Here is a 21,474-nt window from a genome sequence, read left to right as displayed (position 1 = left end):
TAATATAAAAAAAATTTTTTATCTGAAATAAAGTACAAAAAAAACCTACTATATTTCAGCTTTCATGGTTTTTAACTTGGTTTTTACAAAAAATAGTAACAGTAATAAATTAAATAGCATGTAATATATAAAGCAGTAATAAATAACACTAACGTGGCAATTGTCAGCATCAATAATAAAATTTTGAGTAAAGAACTCTTAAAAGGAGCTCAGATGTGCTCCTCAAACAAAGACGAGGTGCTTTTTGGATAAAAATCACAAACTCAAATCAAACTGAAGGCTAAATGCTGAATAGTTCTGGTTGTCCATCGCGTCACTGAATGATTCTGATGATGATTCAGCTCAATTCTTCCATCATGGTTATTATGATGGAGGAATGAAAGAAAAAATGCAGAGCTGTTGTGAGTGTTTTCATAAGAGCAGCAAAGCTATTTCATCGAGCCTCTGAAAAGAACTGGACGGCCTTCAGAACTTTTGCTCTATTATCTGCAATTTAACACGGCCTCAAATCAACACATTTCACATTACAGAGTGGGGAAAAAAACTTTCTGCAATTAAACGAGCAAGAACTCGATTAACAGATGATAAAACATGAAGAGAGAGCAAGTTCACCCAAAATTGAACATTTGCTAAAACATTTACTCACTCTCAGGCCATCCAACATGAGGATTCATTTTTGTTTCTTTATCAGATTTGGAGAAATGTAGCATTCCATCACTTGCTCAACAATGGACCCTCTGCAGTGAATGGGTGCCGTCAGAATGAGAGTCCAGACAGCTGATAAAAACATCACAATAATCCACAAAATTTGTGGATTATAAATTTGTCCCTTATAAATATGCAGCTTTTGGATTCACAAGTTATTAACTGATAGATTGGAGTGGTTTGGATTACTTGTAGATTATTGTGATGTTTTTATCAGCTGTTTGGACTCTCATTCTGACGGCACCCATTGGTAAGCAAGTGATGGAATGCTAACTTTCTTTAAATCTTTTCTAGTTGAAGATATATATAATCACCTTGCTTTCATTTTGGGTGAGCTATTCATTTAAATGTTTTTTTGTAACTGATTTTAAAATCTATTAGTAATTTCTAAGTAAAAAGTGATTCTGCACCATTCATCTTCAGTGTGTTTAAAAGAACAGAAACCCAACAACTGGAACAAGCCCTAAAGTTTTAAATGCACAAATGAAAGCAACTTAACACAATATGAGCACACCAAACTGCATGACGTTGGCGTAAGTGTATACTTATATTAATGCAGACAACTTAATGCATTCAAAGCATCATTTCGCTGATAAGAGTATACATGGCACAAAGTGCGTCAGAGAAACCGTCAAATGCAATTGCACGGGAAATCACAAAGGCAGCTCTGACTCACTGGGTAAACAGGAGAAACACAGTCACCCTGTCGGCACACACACAGATTTGAGGGAGCATGTGTGGAAACAGACCTGTCTTTACTCTGCTTTTTCCACCTGGATCCTGACATTCATCAGCACGAGGCAGCATTAGTGCCTTCTGCCAAAGCTTTATCCTATGGGTGGTGATGCTCTCGGTCATCACACCCACAGCTCCTTCACTTTGTGCAATCACGACTGCATCTACTGCCTTGATTCAGGTGTGGTGACCTACAGTACACCACACCCATTAGAAAAAAGCCTGATGTGTCCTCCGTTGAGAGGAATATCTCCAATTCTGAACTTCAAAGTAAATCGATACCTACTCCTACACATACATTGGTCGACTCTATCGCCAAAATAACCCAAAAGACAAGGGGAATCTGCTGCTGAATCTGTTCAACATTCAGTCACACAGAAGAAGTGAAGGAGACACACAAGTGCTGCATCACTGCTGACCGCTGCTTCCCAGAAACGACACATTATCAGACTTCAGGAGAGGATCTGGGAAACACACAAGCCTCCAGGAGCTCAGAGGATCAATGCTGCTGATGAGCGTTATGAATCACGCCATGTTAGTTATGATATGTGCTGTATGTACAGTCAAATTAAGCATGAACTGCCTTGTTTACATATCCAAAATATTGATAAAATGTGAGTAAAGGATACAAAGAGCAGTAAATGTGAATGAAGGGACTCGGTTAAGCTGTGCCAGTTATCATAATCAGGTTTGTTCATTAATAATCATACTCTTGAGGACCGTCTGAAAGTCAAACTAGGGAATCGTGTGTTTTATTTAAAAACCAAAAATCTGAAATGCCACAAAATGTAACTTTAATATAATTATAGCTAACAAGCCTGGTAAACCAATCCATTAGACCAGTACTCTTTGACATAAAATCATATTATAATTAAATGTTTTGTTTTATATTCACACAGCATTAAATCCTCATCGCTTATCAGGATAAATACACAAACTAATTTAACTTTACCTATGAAATACTGTTTACTGTGCTTATATGAACGAAGACATCAGATATTAGTAAGCTTTTATCAGGATGTTTTTATAGACTCTATTTTAACTGAACATACACACACACACACATCAAAGATGTCACTTTATTACGTCAGAGGAAAAACAACTTTTAAACTCCGTGTTTGAACCACATTAACATACCAAGCGAAGAAAATATGACAATTAATGAGACCTAAAGTCTTCGTTGATTTGGATTCTATAATAGTTTGCGAAGCTGCTATGCTAATTGCCTAGCCAGCTAACAACTAACCACAGCAGAAGATATTTGATTTATGAAATATGAGGTAAATTAGTACTTACTATAGTCATATCTCCACTGGCTGAGTTTAATAAGTGGTTAATTGTGCAGATGAGCGCAGTAAATGAGTGTTTTTCCAGTCAGATGTGTGAAATCTCTTCGCGGGACTCATCGCTCTCGAACTCCCTCAGACACCAAAAACAGCCAAACTTTTTCATCTATCCATGTCTCGCAGTCCAGAAATCGGGGAGAAAGCTGGGAAAACGCTTTGAAATGATAATCCAATGCTGATTGTGAAGTCTGAGCAGTTTTCGCAGCGCTTTCTATGGGAATAAACTTGGTATTTTGGAGGAGCAGCAACAGAAAGTCAAGGCGCTCGAGAAGAATCAGTGTAAGCTCGCGCAGCTCCGCTCTCACTCTCCTCAGGCCCGAGAGAGAGAGAGAGAGAGAAACAGAGAGAGAGCGAGCTGCCCATTACTACTGCATCCGGGTCACGTGTGTGTGTACTGTATGTGTATGAAAAACTACAGAAAAACTTTTCAAATGAGGAATGTAGAGGATTTTTAAAGAAATTCCTACTGTAAATATTGTTATGTGCTCGGAAAAATAAAAATAAACTTATTTGCCAAATACTAAAGCCAAGTAAATTTTTTAATTTTATAAAGTTATCCTGTAAATTCTCTATATATGTTTTTGCATCCAAATAAATAAATAAATCATCTTTTTAATATAGGATAATTTATTGTCACGATACATTATGTGAGATACTAAATACCGTCTGTGGCTTGAAATATCTTCCTTGTCCAATGCTGTGTTTGTGCTTTAGCAGCCTCTAGTGGAGGATAAAACTTTTTAAAGCATTTATTAAATTATTTGATTTGAAAATTTTATTTTATTAAAAAAATTGTGTTAAATTGTTAATAATAATTAAATTATTTTCAAAAATGTATATTTATAAAAAAAAAAATTATATTATACATAGATATGTGATATTTCAGAATGGGCTAATATTTAGGGATGATATTTAGTAAAGCTACTTGAAAGAATGTTTTAATAAAACAACTTTTTTAAAAAACTGGACAGTAATCAGACAATATTTCAAAAAAAAAAAAAAAAAAAAAATTATTGATACAAAACAAGTCAGTGAGAACTACAAAGGTTCCAGAGACAGTCACATATTTGCACACATTCTGACAGTTGTTCACTACTATACTTGACTTACTATGCTAAACCAGAACTGTGAACTGATCAATCCCACTAAATCACGCATGCTTGTGTTCACCGTCCCGCTACAGGACATTGGTCTGATGATGCTGAAGTCCTCAGTGGTCCTTCATCTGGTCCTCCTCCTCCAGTCTGCGGATCTCTCCCTTCAGGAAGTTGATGTTTTCTCTGGAGGCTTTCAGTCGCTCCTTCAGCTCTGTGATCTCCAGGCTCGTCGTCTTCTTTGCAGCTTCCACTTTTTCTCGTGTCCTTAACTCCAGCTCTGCAACTGAATGATTTGTTTGCACGATTAGAACTGCTGTAACTCTCGTATCTATAAAGTACGCTGTCTGATTCACAGTATTTTCACATGCTGTGAAGGTAAGCAAAGCACTCACACTCGGTCTCGTGTTTGTAGGCACCTAACGTCAGCTGTCTGGTGGTGTTCAGGAGCTGTTGCATCATGGCTGTAGGGTCTTGAAATATCTGCAGATACACAGATTTTAGGCTTTAGGATTGATTGTGTTAATACTGTAACGTCGTGTTGTGTTCTTCTGTTTAAAATCACATCACCATCTCGTCGTAGAACTCAGACACAACGGTCTTCTTCGGCATGGCGCTGGAGTCTGACTGGAAGAGCTTCAGCAGATGATACAGCGTGACCTGAAGACAAAAACTCCATCAAAACATTGCTGTTTTACAGGGTTTCAGACTGGTGCTATTCAATGCAGTTTCTGCTCTATAGCACTTTTACAATACAGTGCCATGGAAAAGTTTAGAGAAAAACTGTACTAATAATTGAACTTTACTAATAAAAGTATATATATGCATATTATATATTATATAATACACACACGCATATATATATATATATATATATATATTTGATTCAAATGACAACTGATTAAAGTACATAAAATCTGATTTAAATAATTACAAATGTATAAATGATACTATATAATAAAAATAAGATTTAATAAATTATAAATTATCCAATAAAATGTATTAAAATTAACAGAATTGGAAAAAAATAATAAATAGATATATAAACTTGGTTTAAAAAAAAACAACTGAATAAAATATTAAAATACTAAGTAAAAATTGATTGAATTAATGAAAATGGCTAAATAAAAAATAATTAATTTAAAAAATTTAATAAATTTTTATTTAAATAACATCTTACAGTTCATTACTATACAGCGTAAAAATTGTAGTGTAACATATTAAATATTTTCATAATTTAAAGCAATTTTATTTAAAACTAAATATTTTATGTTGCATTTTGTATTTATTAAATTATTATTATTTATTTTTTGTAACATAATTATTATATTTTACACAGTTTTAACAGGATCTTTATACATTAATATAGTACATAGACACATTTGATATTTTTGGACAGGGGTCCAATGAGGATGATTATGTTTTGAGGATCTGTGGCATCCAAAAGATTAAAGATCCTGCATTAATTTACACAAAGTAAAAAAAAAAAAAAAGGAATTTAATGCAATTTACCGGTCTCTCATTTGGATCGATGAAGAAGATCTTTATGATGATCTCAAACTCTCCCCATCCAGTCTCAGTAATCTCATACGGAGGCTTCGTAACCACTTTAATAATACAAAGAGTGAGTTAAAATCAGCGAGTTTTAATTTTTGATATTACACTATAAGATAAGATAAACTGAACTGCACACCTCTTAAAGGGTTCCCGTAACTTTCATGCAGTTTGAATTGTATTTTTTTGACATAAGCAGACATATCCTGGGAATATCAGCGGGGAAAAACAACAAAACAGCACTTTGTTAGTATAACACATATTCAATTTAGCATTCATATCCAACACTTATAATGAAATAAGAGTCAACCTCATTTCTGTAAGGCTTCACATAAACTGTCCACTGATGAGTGTGACCATCGTCTTCTCTTTTCTTGCCAAAATATCGTGCAACGTTTCCAAACACGATAGGTTTCACGATAGTCACTCCCTGGATTATAATAATAAACGCATAAATCCACGATCAACCCTGTTATTGTACATGAACATTAGCATTAGCATCACGATCGCTAACCTACCTTCATCCGACCCCCCGAATCTGGGCCAAATTCAGCCATCTTCTTAAACATAGTACACAGAGAGTCCAATGTTTTTGTCGTATTGGCTTCTACGAAGTCATTACAGTTTGGAACTGAACTGAATTACTGTTCGGAGCAGCCATTGAGCACAAAATACATGTTTCTCTATGAAGAAAGCCTCTGTATGTAGGACGCCGTTTTCGGTTGCAAATTAAGAGCTCCGACAAACGTTTACTTGGAAAATGTGTTTCTGTTCTGAAACAGTGGGTTTTAATGTCAGTATTGAGCTATGATAACATTATTAGAATTTGATATAGTTAACTAGCAGGTATAAAAGCTCGATTAAAATAAAAATTTTATGATACCCAGCAAATGATTTTGAAAAATAAAAATAATTTAAAGATTTAAACATAATCAGTCTCTTTTTAAGCTACTATTATAAATGTATAAATACAATATTATATAATCAATTTTAGCACAACGTGACAGGTGATAAAAATAATAATAATAATAAAAAACACACACGCTTCAAAATTCCGTTTTATTTTGAAATGCGTGAAGCTCACAGAACGTCGTCGGTTTTTTTGGGCGGGAGTTCCTGGCTTCACGTATCGGCGTCTCTTCTTCGCGCGCAGCGCGGGCACCGAGGAGGAGGGGGACACAATGGCGGACGGAGTCGACCACATCGATATTTACGCCGATGTAGAAGAGGAATTTAATCAGGTCAGGTTCACTCTGAGCATCTAAACTTGCTTAATAATAACTATTTTAAGTGTTGCACGTACAGACTGAAAATAAGCCCACAAGAAACATGCAGCGCTCTCTGGGGATTTACTGGGGCGTCTGCAAACTCTAGCAGCTAACGTTAGCTAGCTAGCGAGCAGCGTTTGTGTAACTTACACGGTTATAAAAAAGGTTAACTCGGTTACACATCTTATTTGTTGTTGGGTATCTATATAATAGTTGTATTACGTTACTATTTGTATTTTTGAGCGCAGGTTTGTGGCGAGAGTCGGAATTCATTGCGTCGCGTGCGTTCATTGTTCGCGCTCGTGGAGATCTAACGTTAGTAGGCCGCGCGCTTCAACCAGACAAATCAATGCTTTATGATTAAGATTAATACACCTGAAATTTAACGTTTTAAAGAACTCAAAGAATTGCTTGTAAGCTGATGCAGGTTTAACTCTTGCACAGACGCGACGCTGGGCCGTTCGTTTGCGTAATATGCAAATTAGCTTCGCAAGCAGGAGTTCAAAGGGAATCTGGATTTATTTGTAATTTAGAAATATTTGCGTTTAAAGTTTGCACATTTTTGTGCGTTTTAAAATATTCCTGGTACATTTATACTTTATTAATAAAGGAACCATTTTCTAAACTTTTAATCTAGTATTTGTTTTATAATGCTTTTATGAGATTGCAGAAACCGTTAGAGAATTGATTACTTGAAATAAAATTAATTGTAATTAATTAACTAACTTAATGTTCTAAATAACAAACTGAAATAAAAATGCAATAATTTAGACATTAAAAAAGAGACTAGTAAAATGACAACAAAATTACTTAAAAATAAATACAAAACAAAAACTAATATATATATATATATAGGAAACTAATCAAAATGATGAGCACGTCACAAATTTACTGAAACGAATAAAAATTAAAAAAATGTATATTATTTAAAACGAATTAAAATGGCAAAACTAGATTGCTAAAAAAAAATTAATTAAAAAGTTAAGTTATAAGTTAATGCATAAAAATAAAGCTTATTTATGTATTTTAAGTCATACATTTCTATTCATAATCATACATTAAGTGACCAACACAACAACATTACTGAAATGTAATCTTAAATGTAATCTTAAATCTTAAACTGGGGAAAGAATGAACTAGTATCTCGGTGATGGCTCATGGTTGAGATGCCTGTCCTGTGAATACTTCTGAAACATGTGTTTGTCTTTCTGCTGCCACAGGAGTCTGAATATCCTGTTCATGAGCAGATTGACCTTTATGATGTCAGCTCACCATCTGCCAACAACGGGGACGCACCTGAGGACCGAGATTACCTGGACAACCTGCCTGCGCCGGGGGGATCTGAAGGGAGCAAAGGAGCTCCACCGAATGTCGTCTTCACCTACACTGGCAAACGAATCGCTCTGTACATCGGCAACCTCACATGGGTCAGTCTTGTACCCTCCCTCTCTATTTATTTATTTATTATGGGTGGAACAGTTTCAGTACGGTATGTGCTATGTTTAGGGAAAAGTTATATTGTCAAATAAAAATAAAGAAAATGAGAATAATCTGACTACAAGCAACAGCAAAAATAAATACAATGGGGTACACAAATAAAATAAATGGTGATTTAAAAAAAATGTCTTTAGGTAAGTCTAAACATTCGTTTTTAGGTACAGACATTGAATGAAGTAATCAAATGTAAAATAGCATTGCATATTTTAATGTATAAGTTAAAGATTGATCTTTAAGTTACAAAAGCTATTCAATCACGAGCAGTGAGTGATTTCCTTGTTGCTGTATAATTAATATTATGAAAGTTCTGTCACTTTAAGAGAATGCACTGATGCATTACTTTCAGCAAGTTATGTCTGCTATAGGATATCGTTTTGACAATTTTTGTGTGAATTTTCCATTCAAACACAATACTTCAAAAAGAGCTACATATTTGTAAAATAATGCTCTGAGGCGTTGGTTTGCGTGCTTCGGATGAGTGCACGCTTATTTGCATCTGTTTTAAAGCCTTGCTGGTTAAACGTTTCATTCTCATGCTGTTCTGTTGTGTGCTTTTTCTAAACATGTGCATCTAAAAACCCTGTCAAACAGCACCTGATTACTGAACTGTTATCAATTGCGCTAATACTGTTAAAACACACAAGTAGGGCTGGACGATTAATCGAAAAGTAATCGAAACCGAAATTCAGAACCTCTAACCAACGTAATTTTCCTATGTCGGTTATTTCGTTTTTTTTAATCCTGTTAATAATTCCCCCTTAAAAGTATACTACCGCGTGTGTAGCCACATGACTGCCCCGTGCAGTCAGTGGCATAAAAGCAAAACACGGAGGTGAACACCGGTTCAACATATAGTGATGGCCTTGCGTCTTCACTTAGCTTTGTCAGTTGTATTTGTTTTATGGTTTGGACATTCAAGTGATCAGATGATCGGATGTGTATTATTATATCGAGCTACCATGTCACGTTAGGGATGTCAAAAATTGGATGTTGCATTCGAATTGTATGGGTCCGTTAAGGAGGCAGCTTTAAGGCCCTTATGAGACACATACACGCGTACATACACACACACACACACAATGCATAGACAGGGCGCCAGAATCCAGTTCTCTTAAGCGCTTGAACTAACAATAAACATCCCAAAGTGCCAGTTTTGTCGATTATCCTCATAAGAGCAATCTTAAATAATTTATATAAAGTCTAAAATGAATAAAAATAGTTGTGAGAGAATGAGGCGAGATCCATAGACAGTATATAAACAGTGAGATCCGCGTGTCTGTCTGCTCTTAAAGGGACAGCAGCCAATAAAGCTTCCTGTCAGTAAAGTTAAAGAACAAAGGGAACAGAGAAAATGACTCGCTGCTCTTGACTAAATAACTTTTGTAGCTTTAATAAGGATTAACGGTTTAATTTATAGTTTATGCAGTGCAGACTGCATATAACTTTGATAACTTTATTAAATTTCTGTATATTTCCTAACTGTTAAGACAGGAAGGGCAGGAGTAAACATGACATTTATTATGGGTTTATCTTAGCATTGTTTTAAGTTTACTTAAATTAAAAACTGTTATATTTTTGAAGCCTAATAATAAATGTAAAAAACAAATCAGTAGCTGTATTAATATCAGTAATACTGGCCTTCATTCATAAAAAGATGCCATTTAAACAAGTATTTAAAATATACTGTCTTTATGTTGTTTCTACATTAATTTGATTAACTGTGAAATTATTACATTAAAAAATATATTAAAAACGTACAAAAACATTTCTTTTTTTATTGCGATTAATTGCGATTAATCACAGAAAAAATGTGTGATTAATCTAGTTAAAGTTTTTAATCGATTGACAGCAAAAAAAAAAAAAATATATATATATATATATATATATATACATACATATATATATATATATATATGTGTGTGTATAGTATTATTAGTTTATCTAGATGTGTGTGTATAGATGGATAGATAAATATATGTATATTTATTACACGCATAATGTAATTAATATTTGTTTTCCTCTTTACAGTGGACCACTGATGAAGATTTGACCGATGCTATTCGCTCAGTAGGCATCAATGATGTGCTGGAGATCAAGTTTTTTGAGAATCGAGCAAATGGACAGTCAAAAGGGTAAGTGAAGCCTGAGTTTTGTCTCCTAGGTCTGTATAAATATACAGATCAACCCTGTTGTGATGCTCGGTTACATGGTTTTTATAGAGATCAGCATCAAACATGACCTCTCTGTGCTCCACAGGTTTGCTCTGGTCTGCGTGGGTTCAGACTCATCGTCCAGGAAGCTGATAGACCTGCTGTCCAAACGGGAGCTGCACGGACAAAACCCAATCGTCACTCCTTGCAACAAACAGTCGCTCAGCCAGTTTGAGATGCAGTCGCGAAAAAGTGAGACTCAAATTCACAGGAAATTCAACACATCTACGGATTGAACAGAGTTTTGTGAACTTGCTGCTGTGTTTGCGCTGCAGGTGTTTTATGATCAGTTTTTGTCCACTCAGGCATACAGTCCGGGCAGATGTCCGGAGAGGGGAAGGCCGGGCCTCCAGGCTCAGGATCTCGCAGTGGATTTCCTCCTGGCAAGAATCGTGGGCGCTTTCCCACCCCTCCTGGCCCAGGAGGAGACCGCTTTCCTGGATCAGGTGGACCTGGTGGACCTCCACCACACTTCCAAGGTATGAGTCTATCTTAGAGCAAGAGCAGAAATTAGCTTTTCTGTGAAGGGTCTATATTTCCCCCCCGGATGAGATTTAACAGGTGTATTGTTTTATTTTTGAATGGTCAGTTTTAATAAGTTTTTTTATTACATTTGTATTTTTTTTTGTCATATTTAAATTAATTCAGTATTGAAGAATTCTTTAGACTGTTGCTAATTAGAAATTTATCAACATTCACAAAAGCTGTCTTTAAATTGCCTAAGGTGGCACATTTACACAACAATTGCATTAAATAGACTTAAAGTATATTTAATTGTTTTATTTTTTCCCCTCAAATGTATTTTATTTTTAATCAAGTTCTGTTTTAATTGGTTTGTTCCATTTTAATAGATTCATTTTTTCATCATAAAGCATGTCTTATAAATTGAATTCATGGTCAACTTAATTTTTATCAATTGCATTAGTTGCAATTTTTTACAAATGCAAAAAAAAACAATGAAGAAAGTGTTTGATGACTGCAGCATGAGCAGATCTAAATGTAATGTCATAATCAGCATTTTATTAATCTCGTATTGCTCTAGTCTAGTTTAGTAATTTTAATTTGTGCAGGGGCATTTTTTGCCTCTGTATCTTGACTTTGTGGGGCATCTTTGTTTATTTTTTGGCATTTTGCCCTATTTTTTAGGCTTCAAATTGATGTTAATGAACTACAAAATTGGGTTTGTAAGTTGATAAAGCTAATTCATAAATCAATCATATAAATGTAAAAATAGTCAATTAATTACTTTAAAATAAAAAATAAAGTACCATATATTCCGGACTATAAGTCGCCCTTTTTTTCATAGTTTGGCTGGTCCTGCAACTTATAGTCAGGTGCGACCTATTTATCAAAATTAATTTGACATGAACCAAGAGAAGACATTACCGTCTCCAGCCGCGAGTGGGCGCTCTATGCTGCTCAGTGCTCCTGTAGTCTACTCTGAAAACATAGAGCGCCCTCTCGCGGCTGTAGACGGTAATGTTTTCTCTTGGTTCTAGATGAATGCGACTTATGTTTTTTTTCCTCATGACATATTTTTGGACTGATGCGACTTATACTCCGGTGAGACTTATAGTCCGAAAAATACGGGTACTTAAATTATTGAAAACATTAAGCTCTTACTAAAATCAATGTTAAAATGAAACGAATAAATATTAAGTGTAATTCAGAGTCAAGTCAAATGGGTTCGCCTGCTGTCTTTGATCTATGTAAATTTAGTTAATTTTCAAACCCTCCCTTTGCAGGTATGCAAGGCCCGCCGCGTCCCCCCTCAGGCCCACCTGGGCCTCCAGGACCCCCTGGCCCCCCTCTACCTGGGCAAGGTCTGCTGCCGCCCCTCGGAGGTCCTCCTAATAGAGGAGACCGTCCTCCTCCACCCGTCATGTTTCCTGGTCAGTTTGGTCAACCTCCTATGGGTCCGATGCCTCCTGGGCCTCCCCCACCTGGATACGGGCCTCCTCCAGGCCCCCTTCCACCTCAGCAGGGTCTTCCCCCTCCGGGACCCTTTCCTCTCCGTCCACCTGGGCCCTTAGGACCCCCGCTTGGCCTTGCACCTCCACCTCATATGCAGGGACCCCCGCCTGGAGGTCCACCGCCGGCCCCTCACGTCAACCCGGCCTTTTTCCCACCACCCGGAAACAACAACATGCCCTCGTCCGACAGCAGGGGCCCACCGCCGGGTGACATGTACGGCCGCCCCCCTCCATACGACAGAGACTTTGGCCCTGGTGGCAGGTAATGAACACCTCCCCTTCACTGCACTGTTAATCTCACACCTAACAAGGTCTCCGTCCACACCGGTCGAAACTGAACTGGTTAGATTATATTGTAGGGCTGCACAATTTCAAATATAATTTTTTTTTTTTTTTTGTCAAGCGCAACAAGCTCCAGGTTTAATCACTGCTAAATTTATTAAAGTAACACATTGTTTCATTAATGTCAATTATTTAAAACGCAACTTATTTTACAGTAATTTTGTTAAGCTCCATGATTGTATGGCTGCAAAATTTGGTTAAGTAGAAATACTAACAATAATAATAGTTGTAGTAAAAATAGTAGTTTGTTATTGCTAAATGAAAATGTTAATTAAATCTAAGTAAAAATGTATTTAAAATATTAACTACTTGTAGCAGTATAATTATAACTTATTATCTGTTTTTAAAACATTAATAACATGAAGTGTTTTAAGCCATCATAAAAGAAATTAAAACGGTTTTATTGCACTTTTTTTTTTCTTTTCTTTTTTTACTGTTTTTATGTGGAAACATGCTGCACATTAACTATTACAAAAATATCAATAATTGTAACTACAATAATCATTGTAACTTCATATTTTATATTTTAAATACTATAAAGCTTTGTGGTCTTTATTCTGAAGCATGCAACATGTATTTTAACTATAACAATACTGATAATTTGGCTGCGTGCGGCTCGTGCGCAAAACACGTACTAGTGGCTGTGAGTGACGGTGACTGTATATAAGCTAAATGCATCATCATTCATTCATAATGTACAAATTAGGCTTTTTAATGTGATTTAAACTTAAAAAGTAGGCTACATTAAAATAGAAAGAACACAAAGTTCTTCAATATGGAAAGCAATAAAAAAATGTAGTAACTAAAGCCTGGCTCACACTACAGGATTTTTAGCCCTGATTTCGCCCTCCCGAGAATTGGAGCAAACATCTAGTCTAGAACCTCGATCTGTCCCGATGTTCTGCACGGATTATATGGTAGTGTGAGGCGTTCACCGATCGAATCTTGCACCTCCCGATCTGCTCGCACACACATCAGGGCAACCCTGATTATTATCAAACATGTTTGAAATTTAGAATTTAAATCTGGATGATGATGGCTATATGATTACGTCAGCACTTTAACAGCCAATGCACAAAACTGCAAAACAGCTGATGTACGACTTCAATGGATAATGGAGATAGAGAAAACATTTTTTTGACATTTTATAGTAACACGACTGTCTGTATAATGTGTCGAACGCATCACAACCGTAAGGAGAATTAAAAGCGCTGGAGTGAAATCGCCGTTTTGAATCCACCGAGTGCAGAAAGCTACTAGCACGCTAAAAGAAAAATCAGTGACTATCTGCTGCGAGATCACGAGTGGTGCAACCAGATTTCAAAATCGGTTATGATTTTAAAACTCCTGTAGTGTGAGCTCGGCTGAAGTCATTTCACCAGATAATTATTTCATAATGTGGGCTTTGCAGGGCTGCAGGACACAGTGCAGATAGTCTATTCATTCCTACAACTTGTTAATTAGTTCCTAAGACTTATTAATTTGTGGCAACTATTCATGTTTCATTACTTTTGTTCCTTAACCCATGATTTAACTGAATTGAGGGAACAATTTAATACATGGAACGAATTCTTAATTCATGAAAATATTTAATGTTTTAAGGAATTGATGAAAAATGGGATGCTTTAAAGAAAATGCATAGTCTAAGTAGCATGAGTGTAAATACAAAAATGCACTTCATAATCAAACATTTAGGTGAGAAATATATATTTTTGAAAATTCCCTTTAGAAATAAAAAATAAATCCTCCTCGCAAGAGTCCCCTACAAGAGCAATTCCCCGCATTTTGAATGAAAATCCAGGCCCTGAATAAATGTCTAAAATCCTGATAGGAGTATTACTATAAATAATTGTACATGATAAAAATAAGGCTTCAAGACCAGGAAGCAGATACTGCTTTCTGTGATCGGCCTCAAAATCCATATAGGAGCACCCCTATTACAAATAATTTTGGTTTCTAAAATTCCAGTGCATCTGCTTTTTCTCTTTTAGGGACATGGATTCGTCTCGTGCTCCTCTGAGTGAAGCGGAGTTTGAGGAGATCATGAATCGTAACAGAGCGATATCCAGCAGTGCTATCTCGAGGGCAGTGTCCGACGCGAGTGCAGGTGCATACACTTAACCCATAGTACAAATCTTTGGTTTGGTTTGTCAGGTGGTAACTAAACACTCTGTTTTTGCAGCTGATTACGGCAGTGCTATAGAGACTCTGGTGACCGCCATCTCTCTGATCAAGCAGTCAAAGGTTTCTGCTGATGACCGCTGCAAAGTCCTCATCAGCTCATTGCAGGACTGCTTGCATGGAATAGAGTCCAAATCCTACGGATCTGCATTGAAGTAAAGATCTTGTGGATCTGCACCTTATTTTTGTGTTTGCTGTAGGGGATGCATCATGTTTGCATGAGTGAAATGTATTTTGAGATCACTTTTCTTCCTATTTAACCAAAGTAATGAGTGAGAGTAAAAATCTGATTGATAATTCAGATTAAAACGATGCAGTTCCACTATATTCTGTTGAATGTTTAAGTATAAAACGATGAAAATGAAATTGCTTAAAATTGTAAAATTGATGCATTGCATCATAAGTTGGTGCAGTGTGTAAAAATGAATGCAAAAATAATGCATGCAAAATTATTTAATGTAGCCTATTAATGCATTGCAAAATTTGATGCATGAAAAACATGCATTGCTTAATTATTTGGTTCAACAAAAAAATAATGGATGCAAAAATGAATGCACAAAATTGTTGCCGTACCTCAAATAGTTTTGCAATGTATAATTTAGCCTGTATTGGTGAATTATTTCATGCATGTGAAAATGATGCAATGCAAAAATAATACATCAATATAGTGTTAAATGTATTGCAAAATGTCATACATGCCAACTTATTTTATGTATGCAAAATTATTTGACGTATTACAAAATTCACCGCATGTAAAAATATTTGCATTGCAACCACTTTTATTTGGTGCATTGAAAAATTATTTCAGAAATGAAAAATTATTTGATGCAATACAAATTATTTTGATCCGTTGCAAAAGTAGTACTTGCGATTTCATATTCTCTTTAATGCTTTTCGACCTAACGCAGACGGGAACGGTCCAGGGAGAGGGACCACAGTCGCTCTCGTGAGAAGCATCGCCGCAAGTCTCGGAGCCGAGACCGACACGAGGACTATTACAGAGAGCGCAGCCGCGAGAGGGACCGTCATCGTGAGAGAGACCGCGAACGTGACCGCGAGAGAGACCGAGAACGTGAGCGGGAGTATCGCCGTTAGTTGGAGAAGGTGTGTATCCTGTTTGTCTCTGTCTTTGTTTTTCTTTCATCTTAAGGATTCAGATGTACATGCATCTCATCCTGCAGAGATCGGGATCACAGGTACGTGATCAGAAAAGGTGAGTCCCTCAACCTATAATGTAATCAAGTACTGTAATTTTTTTTTTTTCTCCCCTACAGCTAATTTTTTTTTATTTATTTTTTTTAAACAAATGTAGTGTGATCGGAGTACTCTGATCCTTAAAACTTGTGTACCTGGTCTTGAAGCCGTTTAATGTGCAATATCAGCTCCTGCAAACTTAAACTGTCCCACAGTTGATGATATCTAGTTTGTCTTTGAATGGATTTTGTGTGTATTTCAGCGTTTTATTTTTAAAAAAAAAAGTATATATGCTTTTGCATTTAAACTGCACTTATTTGTCCATTTAACTGAGATTTGCTGCTAGTTTTGAGACTATGCCAATGTCAAACAACACTTCACTCCTTATTTTGCCTAATTGACCAATTGTTTGCCAAAAAAATTAAATTCAGGATGTTTCATGCCTTTAGAATTGAGATTATGAAATATAAATTGAACATGTGACCATAAATGTATAGAAAATTGGTTGAAGTTGGTTGAGTTTGAGAAAATGAATGTATTGAAAAGAGCAAAATCGTTTCTCCAGTTGTGCGTTGACATTCCTGCAGACGGGTTTGATGTTAACAAAGGTTGTCCTAGTTCTGGTTCAGTACCTCAGTGATTTGTTGTGAAAAGCAAATGAATGGAGTCAAATTGATCTGCTTTGGCATTTAAAAACATGAAGCTTGTAGTCTGTCAGTTTGAGTTGTCATGGTGTAGACAAATTACATTTTTTATGTTGAGCACATCTGTACAGTATAATTGAAAAAGAAAAAAAACAACGCATTATGAATGTCCTTTGTCAGAACAAGCTAAATGTATTTTCACTGTCAAGGGTCATTTTATTAATCCTAGTATTTCAGTCACATTTGCAGAATTTTAATAGCTAGTCAAATTGACATGTTCTCAGTTCATATCGTTATTCGCTTATTTTCCATGTTTGTTAGTGTTACATCCTCTTAGATGCTGCAGATGTAGCAGTTCTTCACCATTTTTAATGTTTGTCTTTAAATGTAAAATAAAAGTGAAACTACAGTGTCATAGTAACACCAATTATGCATTTATTTTTTATCTGCTCCTTTAATGCTTAATGAATGAAGAACTGCTATATTGCTTTTCCAGAGCTAACATTTTTAGCATTTTTATGCTTTTTTTTTATTCTCTAGGTAAACACCCATGTTTGTGATTTTAATTATTTTAGTTTGATTTAATATGCAACAGATATTTAATATTTTCACGATCAATATTTAAATGAATGCAGCACATGCCCTCAGTTCAAACCCTGTTGGTCTGATTTTAGAAACTCATTACTGTCTAACCTGTTGCTTCATGGCTCTGCTGTGTGATGTTTTCTACAGGCTAAATTTGTACGTAAATGTAAATTTGTACATAATTTGTATGTAAATGCTGAGGACACTGTAATATCATGTGTGATGCATTGTGAGTGACCGCACATATGCTAGATTTAGATGCACAAAAAATGCTCTTCAAGTTCAACAGTTCAGTTCAACTAAAATGGCAACTCGGGTTTAGCAAATGGATTGTAAATGCACAACTGCATTGTTAGTTTTGTTAAATGTAATTCTGATAGCCTCCAAATTGTTGTTCTGGCCTCCTCCTATCGAAAAAATTGCCAATTATTCAGGTGTTGATTTTAGTTTTTCTCTCTTCTCAACTGTACAACCTAGAATTGTAGCAACACCATTCAGAGAAAGTCAGCAATGCACAATTTGCATTTTGTTTTGTTCCGCTGTTATTAATTCAGAAATCATGTTGCACTTTTAAATACGTGTTTTTAGTCTAAAGTATGCATCGGGTTCGAGATTTTGAATAGAACATTTAAGCACTGCAAACTTAAATGAATTGAAAGCATTTGCTCCATGCGTAGAGCCCTGTTCCAGGGGATTTATTGGGATTTTTGGATGTAGTGCCTATCTGTCTGGAGTTCTGCAGAAATGACTGTTCCTAGGTTATTTGTGTTTTTCTGAAGTAATGGTCCTGACATGGTAATAAATCACACCCCTCTTCCTCTGTTCACTATTGTGCTTTATAAGATTGTCACAGGATTGGACAAACTTGTGTTTCTGGGATCATTATCGTTAATTGTAATTCCAAACACAAACTACAGTGCAAGAATTTCCATGTGTTCATGTCTATCTTGCTAATTATTTCTTGTATTAAAATGGGCGGAAATACCCGTGAATGACTAAAGACACAAACTAATGTTTTAATAGGAAATCGCATCTTATGTACGTTTTATTTTTTGTCGATTTTTCCTGACTAACAGAAGGGTAAAGTATGACTAGTTGCTGAATTTCGTCCATCCCTGTGTACTGTATCTCCAGTGTCTAGTGAATCACTAGAATAAAGCAATTTGGTACAGAACTTAGAAATTTAATTTCTGTTCAGTAGAAATGATGCTTAAAATGGTAAAAAATTGTAAATAGTTGCATCTTAAAAACAATTGCTCTTTGCATTGGGGGTGGATTGAATTTGAAATGTGGATTTGATGCTTGTTCTCAAGAGGTAAAGTGGACACTATACTTTGTGCTTTAAAATTAAGATTTTAAGAGTTAGTATTTTTCCTGTTGTAGAAAAAAGAAATACAGGTTTGCATTTGCAGTTTTGTTGAGTTGAAGTTGAACAACTAGTTAAATGCTCTAAAGAATCTTAAATGATTGGATTATCGATTCATTCAGAAATTCATTAAAAGCCATCATAAAATGTGTCGTTTTTAAATATCTTTGTATTTTGGCAGTTTACTATGTGGACTTATTGTCCATTTGAATGTTGTTTTTGACACCCTGTTAGATGTGGTTTTCCATTACATATAGATATGAATTCTTCAAAATGAGTGATTTGAAGTAGATCACATCTGCTTTTATTATTTATTTTACCTGTGGAAAAACAAAACACTCAAAAGTAATTACTGTTTAACCTTGTTTGAAATCATAAGAGGTTATACATGTTTTACATTGAGAAAAATCAATCAACCAAATTCATGACATTCAGTATCATATAGGGATTTTTATGCAATTTAAATTGCATATATCCATAACCTCTTATTCTACAGATGCAACTTAAGCATGCACTTTTTATTGCAGTTTTTCAACTTTAACATAAAATTTTTTTTTCCTTTTTTTTTTAATCCTCATCTTGTTCCAAACCTGTATTATTTTCTTTAGTTTTTTGGCTAAAATGTACTTAAAAAATACAACACTACCAAATGTATTTCAAATCTCACTCATTCAGATCTTGTGTTGGTAGTACTGATGCTGATTTGATTTGGTTGATTGCTTTCTCGATGGAACTAAAAGCTATATTTTTCATATAAGGCATATTTTGCCTATTGATCAACATGGATTACAGTTTCGATACTAAAATACTATTAATTTTATCTTTGTCATTGACAAATAATAGACATCATACAAGATTAATATCCAAAATTTTAAATGAGCTGAAAATGTGTTTTAAGCCATCCAGGATGTAGATGAGTTTGTTTCTTCATCAGATTTGGAGAAATTTAGCATCACTTGCTCAACAAATGGATGCTCTGCAGTGAATGGGTGCCGTCAGAATGAGTCAAAAAGCTGATTAAAACATCAAGCTTCATAAGAAACAAATCTATAAAGATGTTTTTATAACTTTAGACTGTTGCTTCCTTATTTTAACAACTAAAGTATGAGTCCATAATAACGCTTCCTCTAGTGAAGGTCCACTGCTACTGTCCTCTCACTTTAAAATCCACCTTCACATTTGTTTTTTGTTTTTTTGGACCATTTTCACTAGTAAGCATTGCTTGATCTGTGCTTATTTCTATTCCCATTCAGACAAATTACTTTTTCATTGGAGGAATCAATATTTCAGATAAAGGACATGTTTGAAGTTACATTTCTTTACCATTGAATTGTTTTTGTTAACTGATCGACGGGAGTGGTGTGGATTTACGTCCAGTGATTTGGACTCTCATTGTGACGGCACCCATTCACTGCAGAGGATCCATTGGTGAGCAAGTGATGGAATGCTATATTTCTCCAAATCTGATGAAGAAATAAACTCCTCTATAACTTGGATATCAAATTCCACAAACTCTCAATCCTGGTTGAACTATTCCTTTAAAGTTGAGTTGTGGTGTTGAGTACAGTGTTTCATAGTTGTGCATGCCAATGTCTTTATGATTGTGTTGTCTATTTAGACTATTTATACACTGAATCCAGGGGCTTGTCTAAAATAGTTTTTTTTTTTTTTTGATTGCAGTTTATGTTGTACTTTTACCAAATTCTGTGCTTTTGTGTAACTACTACAATTAAATATTGCTTTAGACCAGGGGTCGGCAACCCTTTTGGCATAATGACATTTTTTATTTTTCTGGTTAACCACTGTGCCATCACCCCCTCCCCCCATGCATTCTGTATTTATACAGTTCATAAACATTTTTAAATGATACAATAAAAAATCAATAGGCATTTTCATGCAGGTAGTTTCTGAAGATTTAAAATTGTTTTGAACTTTCTGAACACCACTGTGTGTTTGTATGAGATGAGGCCAATGCATTAAGACAGTTTAGTTTAACTAAACTCAGCTTCATTGTTTGTAGAGAGAGACAGACGCAGATCATTTACACCCCTCTCTCTCTCTGAAAACTCCCTATAGGCAGTGTGACGGAATTGTTACCTTAATGTACATCAGTATGCAGTTTTCCCTATTGCTCGCATGCCATTGATTTATCCCTCTGCATGCCATATGTTGCCGACCCCTGCTTTAGACCATTACAGCAGTCATAACTAAGTTTGATGCTGTTGAAAATTGAAAGTTGTTTGCATGCTTGTGTATGTCGGGGACGGTCTGAGCTTGTGTAGATGTAGAGGGGAAAGCAGCTGTGTGTGTTTCTGGGTTCTGTGCCCCAAAACAAACTGCCACCTTCATTTTGACACCTTTCAGTCGAACGCAAGAGGAGGAGGAGAGACGTCGGGAGCATCATGGATTCATGTCGACAGCGTCCCTTATCGCACAGTCACGGAGAGCGCCGGACTCCAGACACACTCTGCAGAGCTAAAGTAGAGTTCTGTAAAATATTATAAACTCACTCTTAATTCCTGACCGCTCTTTTTAGTTTTTACTTTTATTTCAAATTAGCTCTGTGCTAAAGTCAGTTCAGTGAAAGAGAATTATTTGCCTGCTTGTTCGAGAAACAAAACCACTTTCTCACAGCTATGATGTTGTAAATTGTCAGTTAGCTAGGTTTGTTTTTATAGGATCAACTTTTTTTGGTTTCATGTTTCTTCCCTTTTCCCCTCATCCATATAATGTGTAAGTGTCTTTTGCCTTGATTATTAAATGGAATGTGTTGTAATAAA

General features: G+C 35.5%; 2 protein-coding genes across 5 annotated transcripts; one reads left to right on the top strand and one right to left on the bottom strand.

Moving 5' to 3' along the window:
- Positions 1-3,780: 3,780 nt before the first annotated feature.
- Positions 3,781-6,154, bottom strand: yeats4 (YEATS domain containing 4). Its single transcript, XM_059510599.1, has 7 exons — positions 5,953-6,154; positions 5,745-5,864; positions 5,574-5,640; positions 5,393-5,487; positions 4,451-4,540; positions 4,276-4,363; positions 3,781-4,166 (listed from the first exon to the last, which is right to left on the bottom strand). The coding sequence occupies exons 1-7, from the start codon at positions 6,001-6,003 to the stop codon at positions 3,997-3,999; spliced, it is 681 nt and encodes a 226-aa protein (XP_059366582.1). The 5' UTR covers positions 6,004-6,154; the 3' UTR covers positions 3,781-3,996.
- Positions 6,155-6,548: 394 nt separating this feature from the next.
- cpsf6 (cleavage and polyadenylation specific factor 6) lies at positions 6,549-21,474 on the top strand. Of its 4 annotated transcripts, XM_059510596.1 has the most exons (11): positions 6,549-6,675; positions 7,923-8,129; positions 10,228-10,331; positions 10,456-10,601; positions 10,715-10,888; positions 12,155-12,644; positions 14,716-14,831; positions 14,907-15,060; positions 15,814-16,009; positions 16,087-16,118; positions 16,218-18,305. In XM_059510596.1, the coding sequence occupies exons 1-9, from the start codon at positions 6,616-6,618 to the stop codon at positions 15,998-16,000; spliced, it is 1,638 nt and encodes a 545-aa protein (XP_059366579.1). In that variant the 5' UTR covers positions 6,549-6,615; the 3' UTR covers positions 16,001-16,009; positions 16,087-16,118; positions 16,218-18,305. The 4 variants fall into 4 exon arrangements, with proteins under 4 accessions (XP_059366579.1, XP_059366581.1, XP_059366578.1 ...); XM_059510598.1 differs by lacking the exons at positions 16,087-16,118; positions 16,218-18,305 and adding an exon at positions 21,059-21,474 and having other exon boundaries at positions 7,950-8,129; XM_059510595.1 differs by lacking the exons at positions 16,087-16,118; positions 16,218-18,305 and adding an exon at positions 21,059-21,474.

Source organism: Carassius carassius, chromosome 26, assembly GCF_963082965.1.
Source record: "Carassius carassius chromosome 26, fCarCar2.1, whole genome shotgun sequence".
Lineage (NCBI taxonomy): Eukaryota > Metazoa > Chordata > Actinopteri > Cypriniformes > Cyprinidae > Carassius > Carassius carassius.
This window is presented reverse-complemented; position numbering and strand designations above follow the sequence as displayed.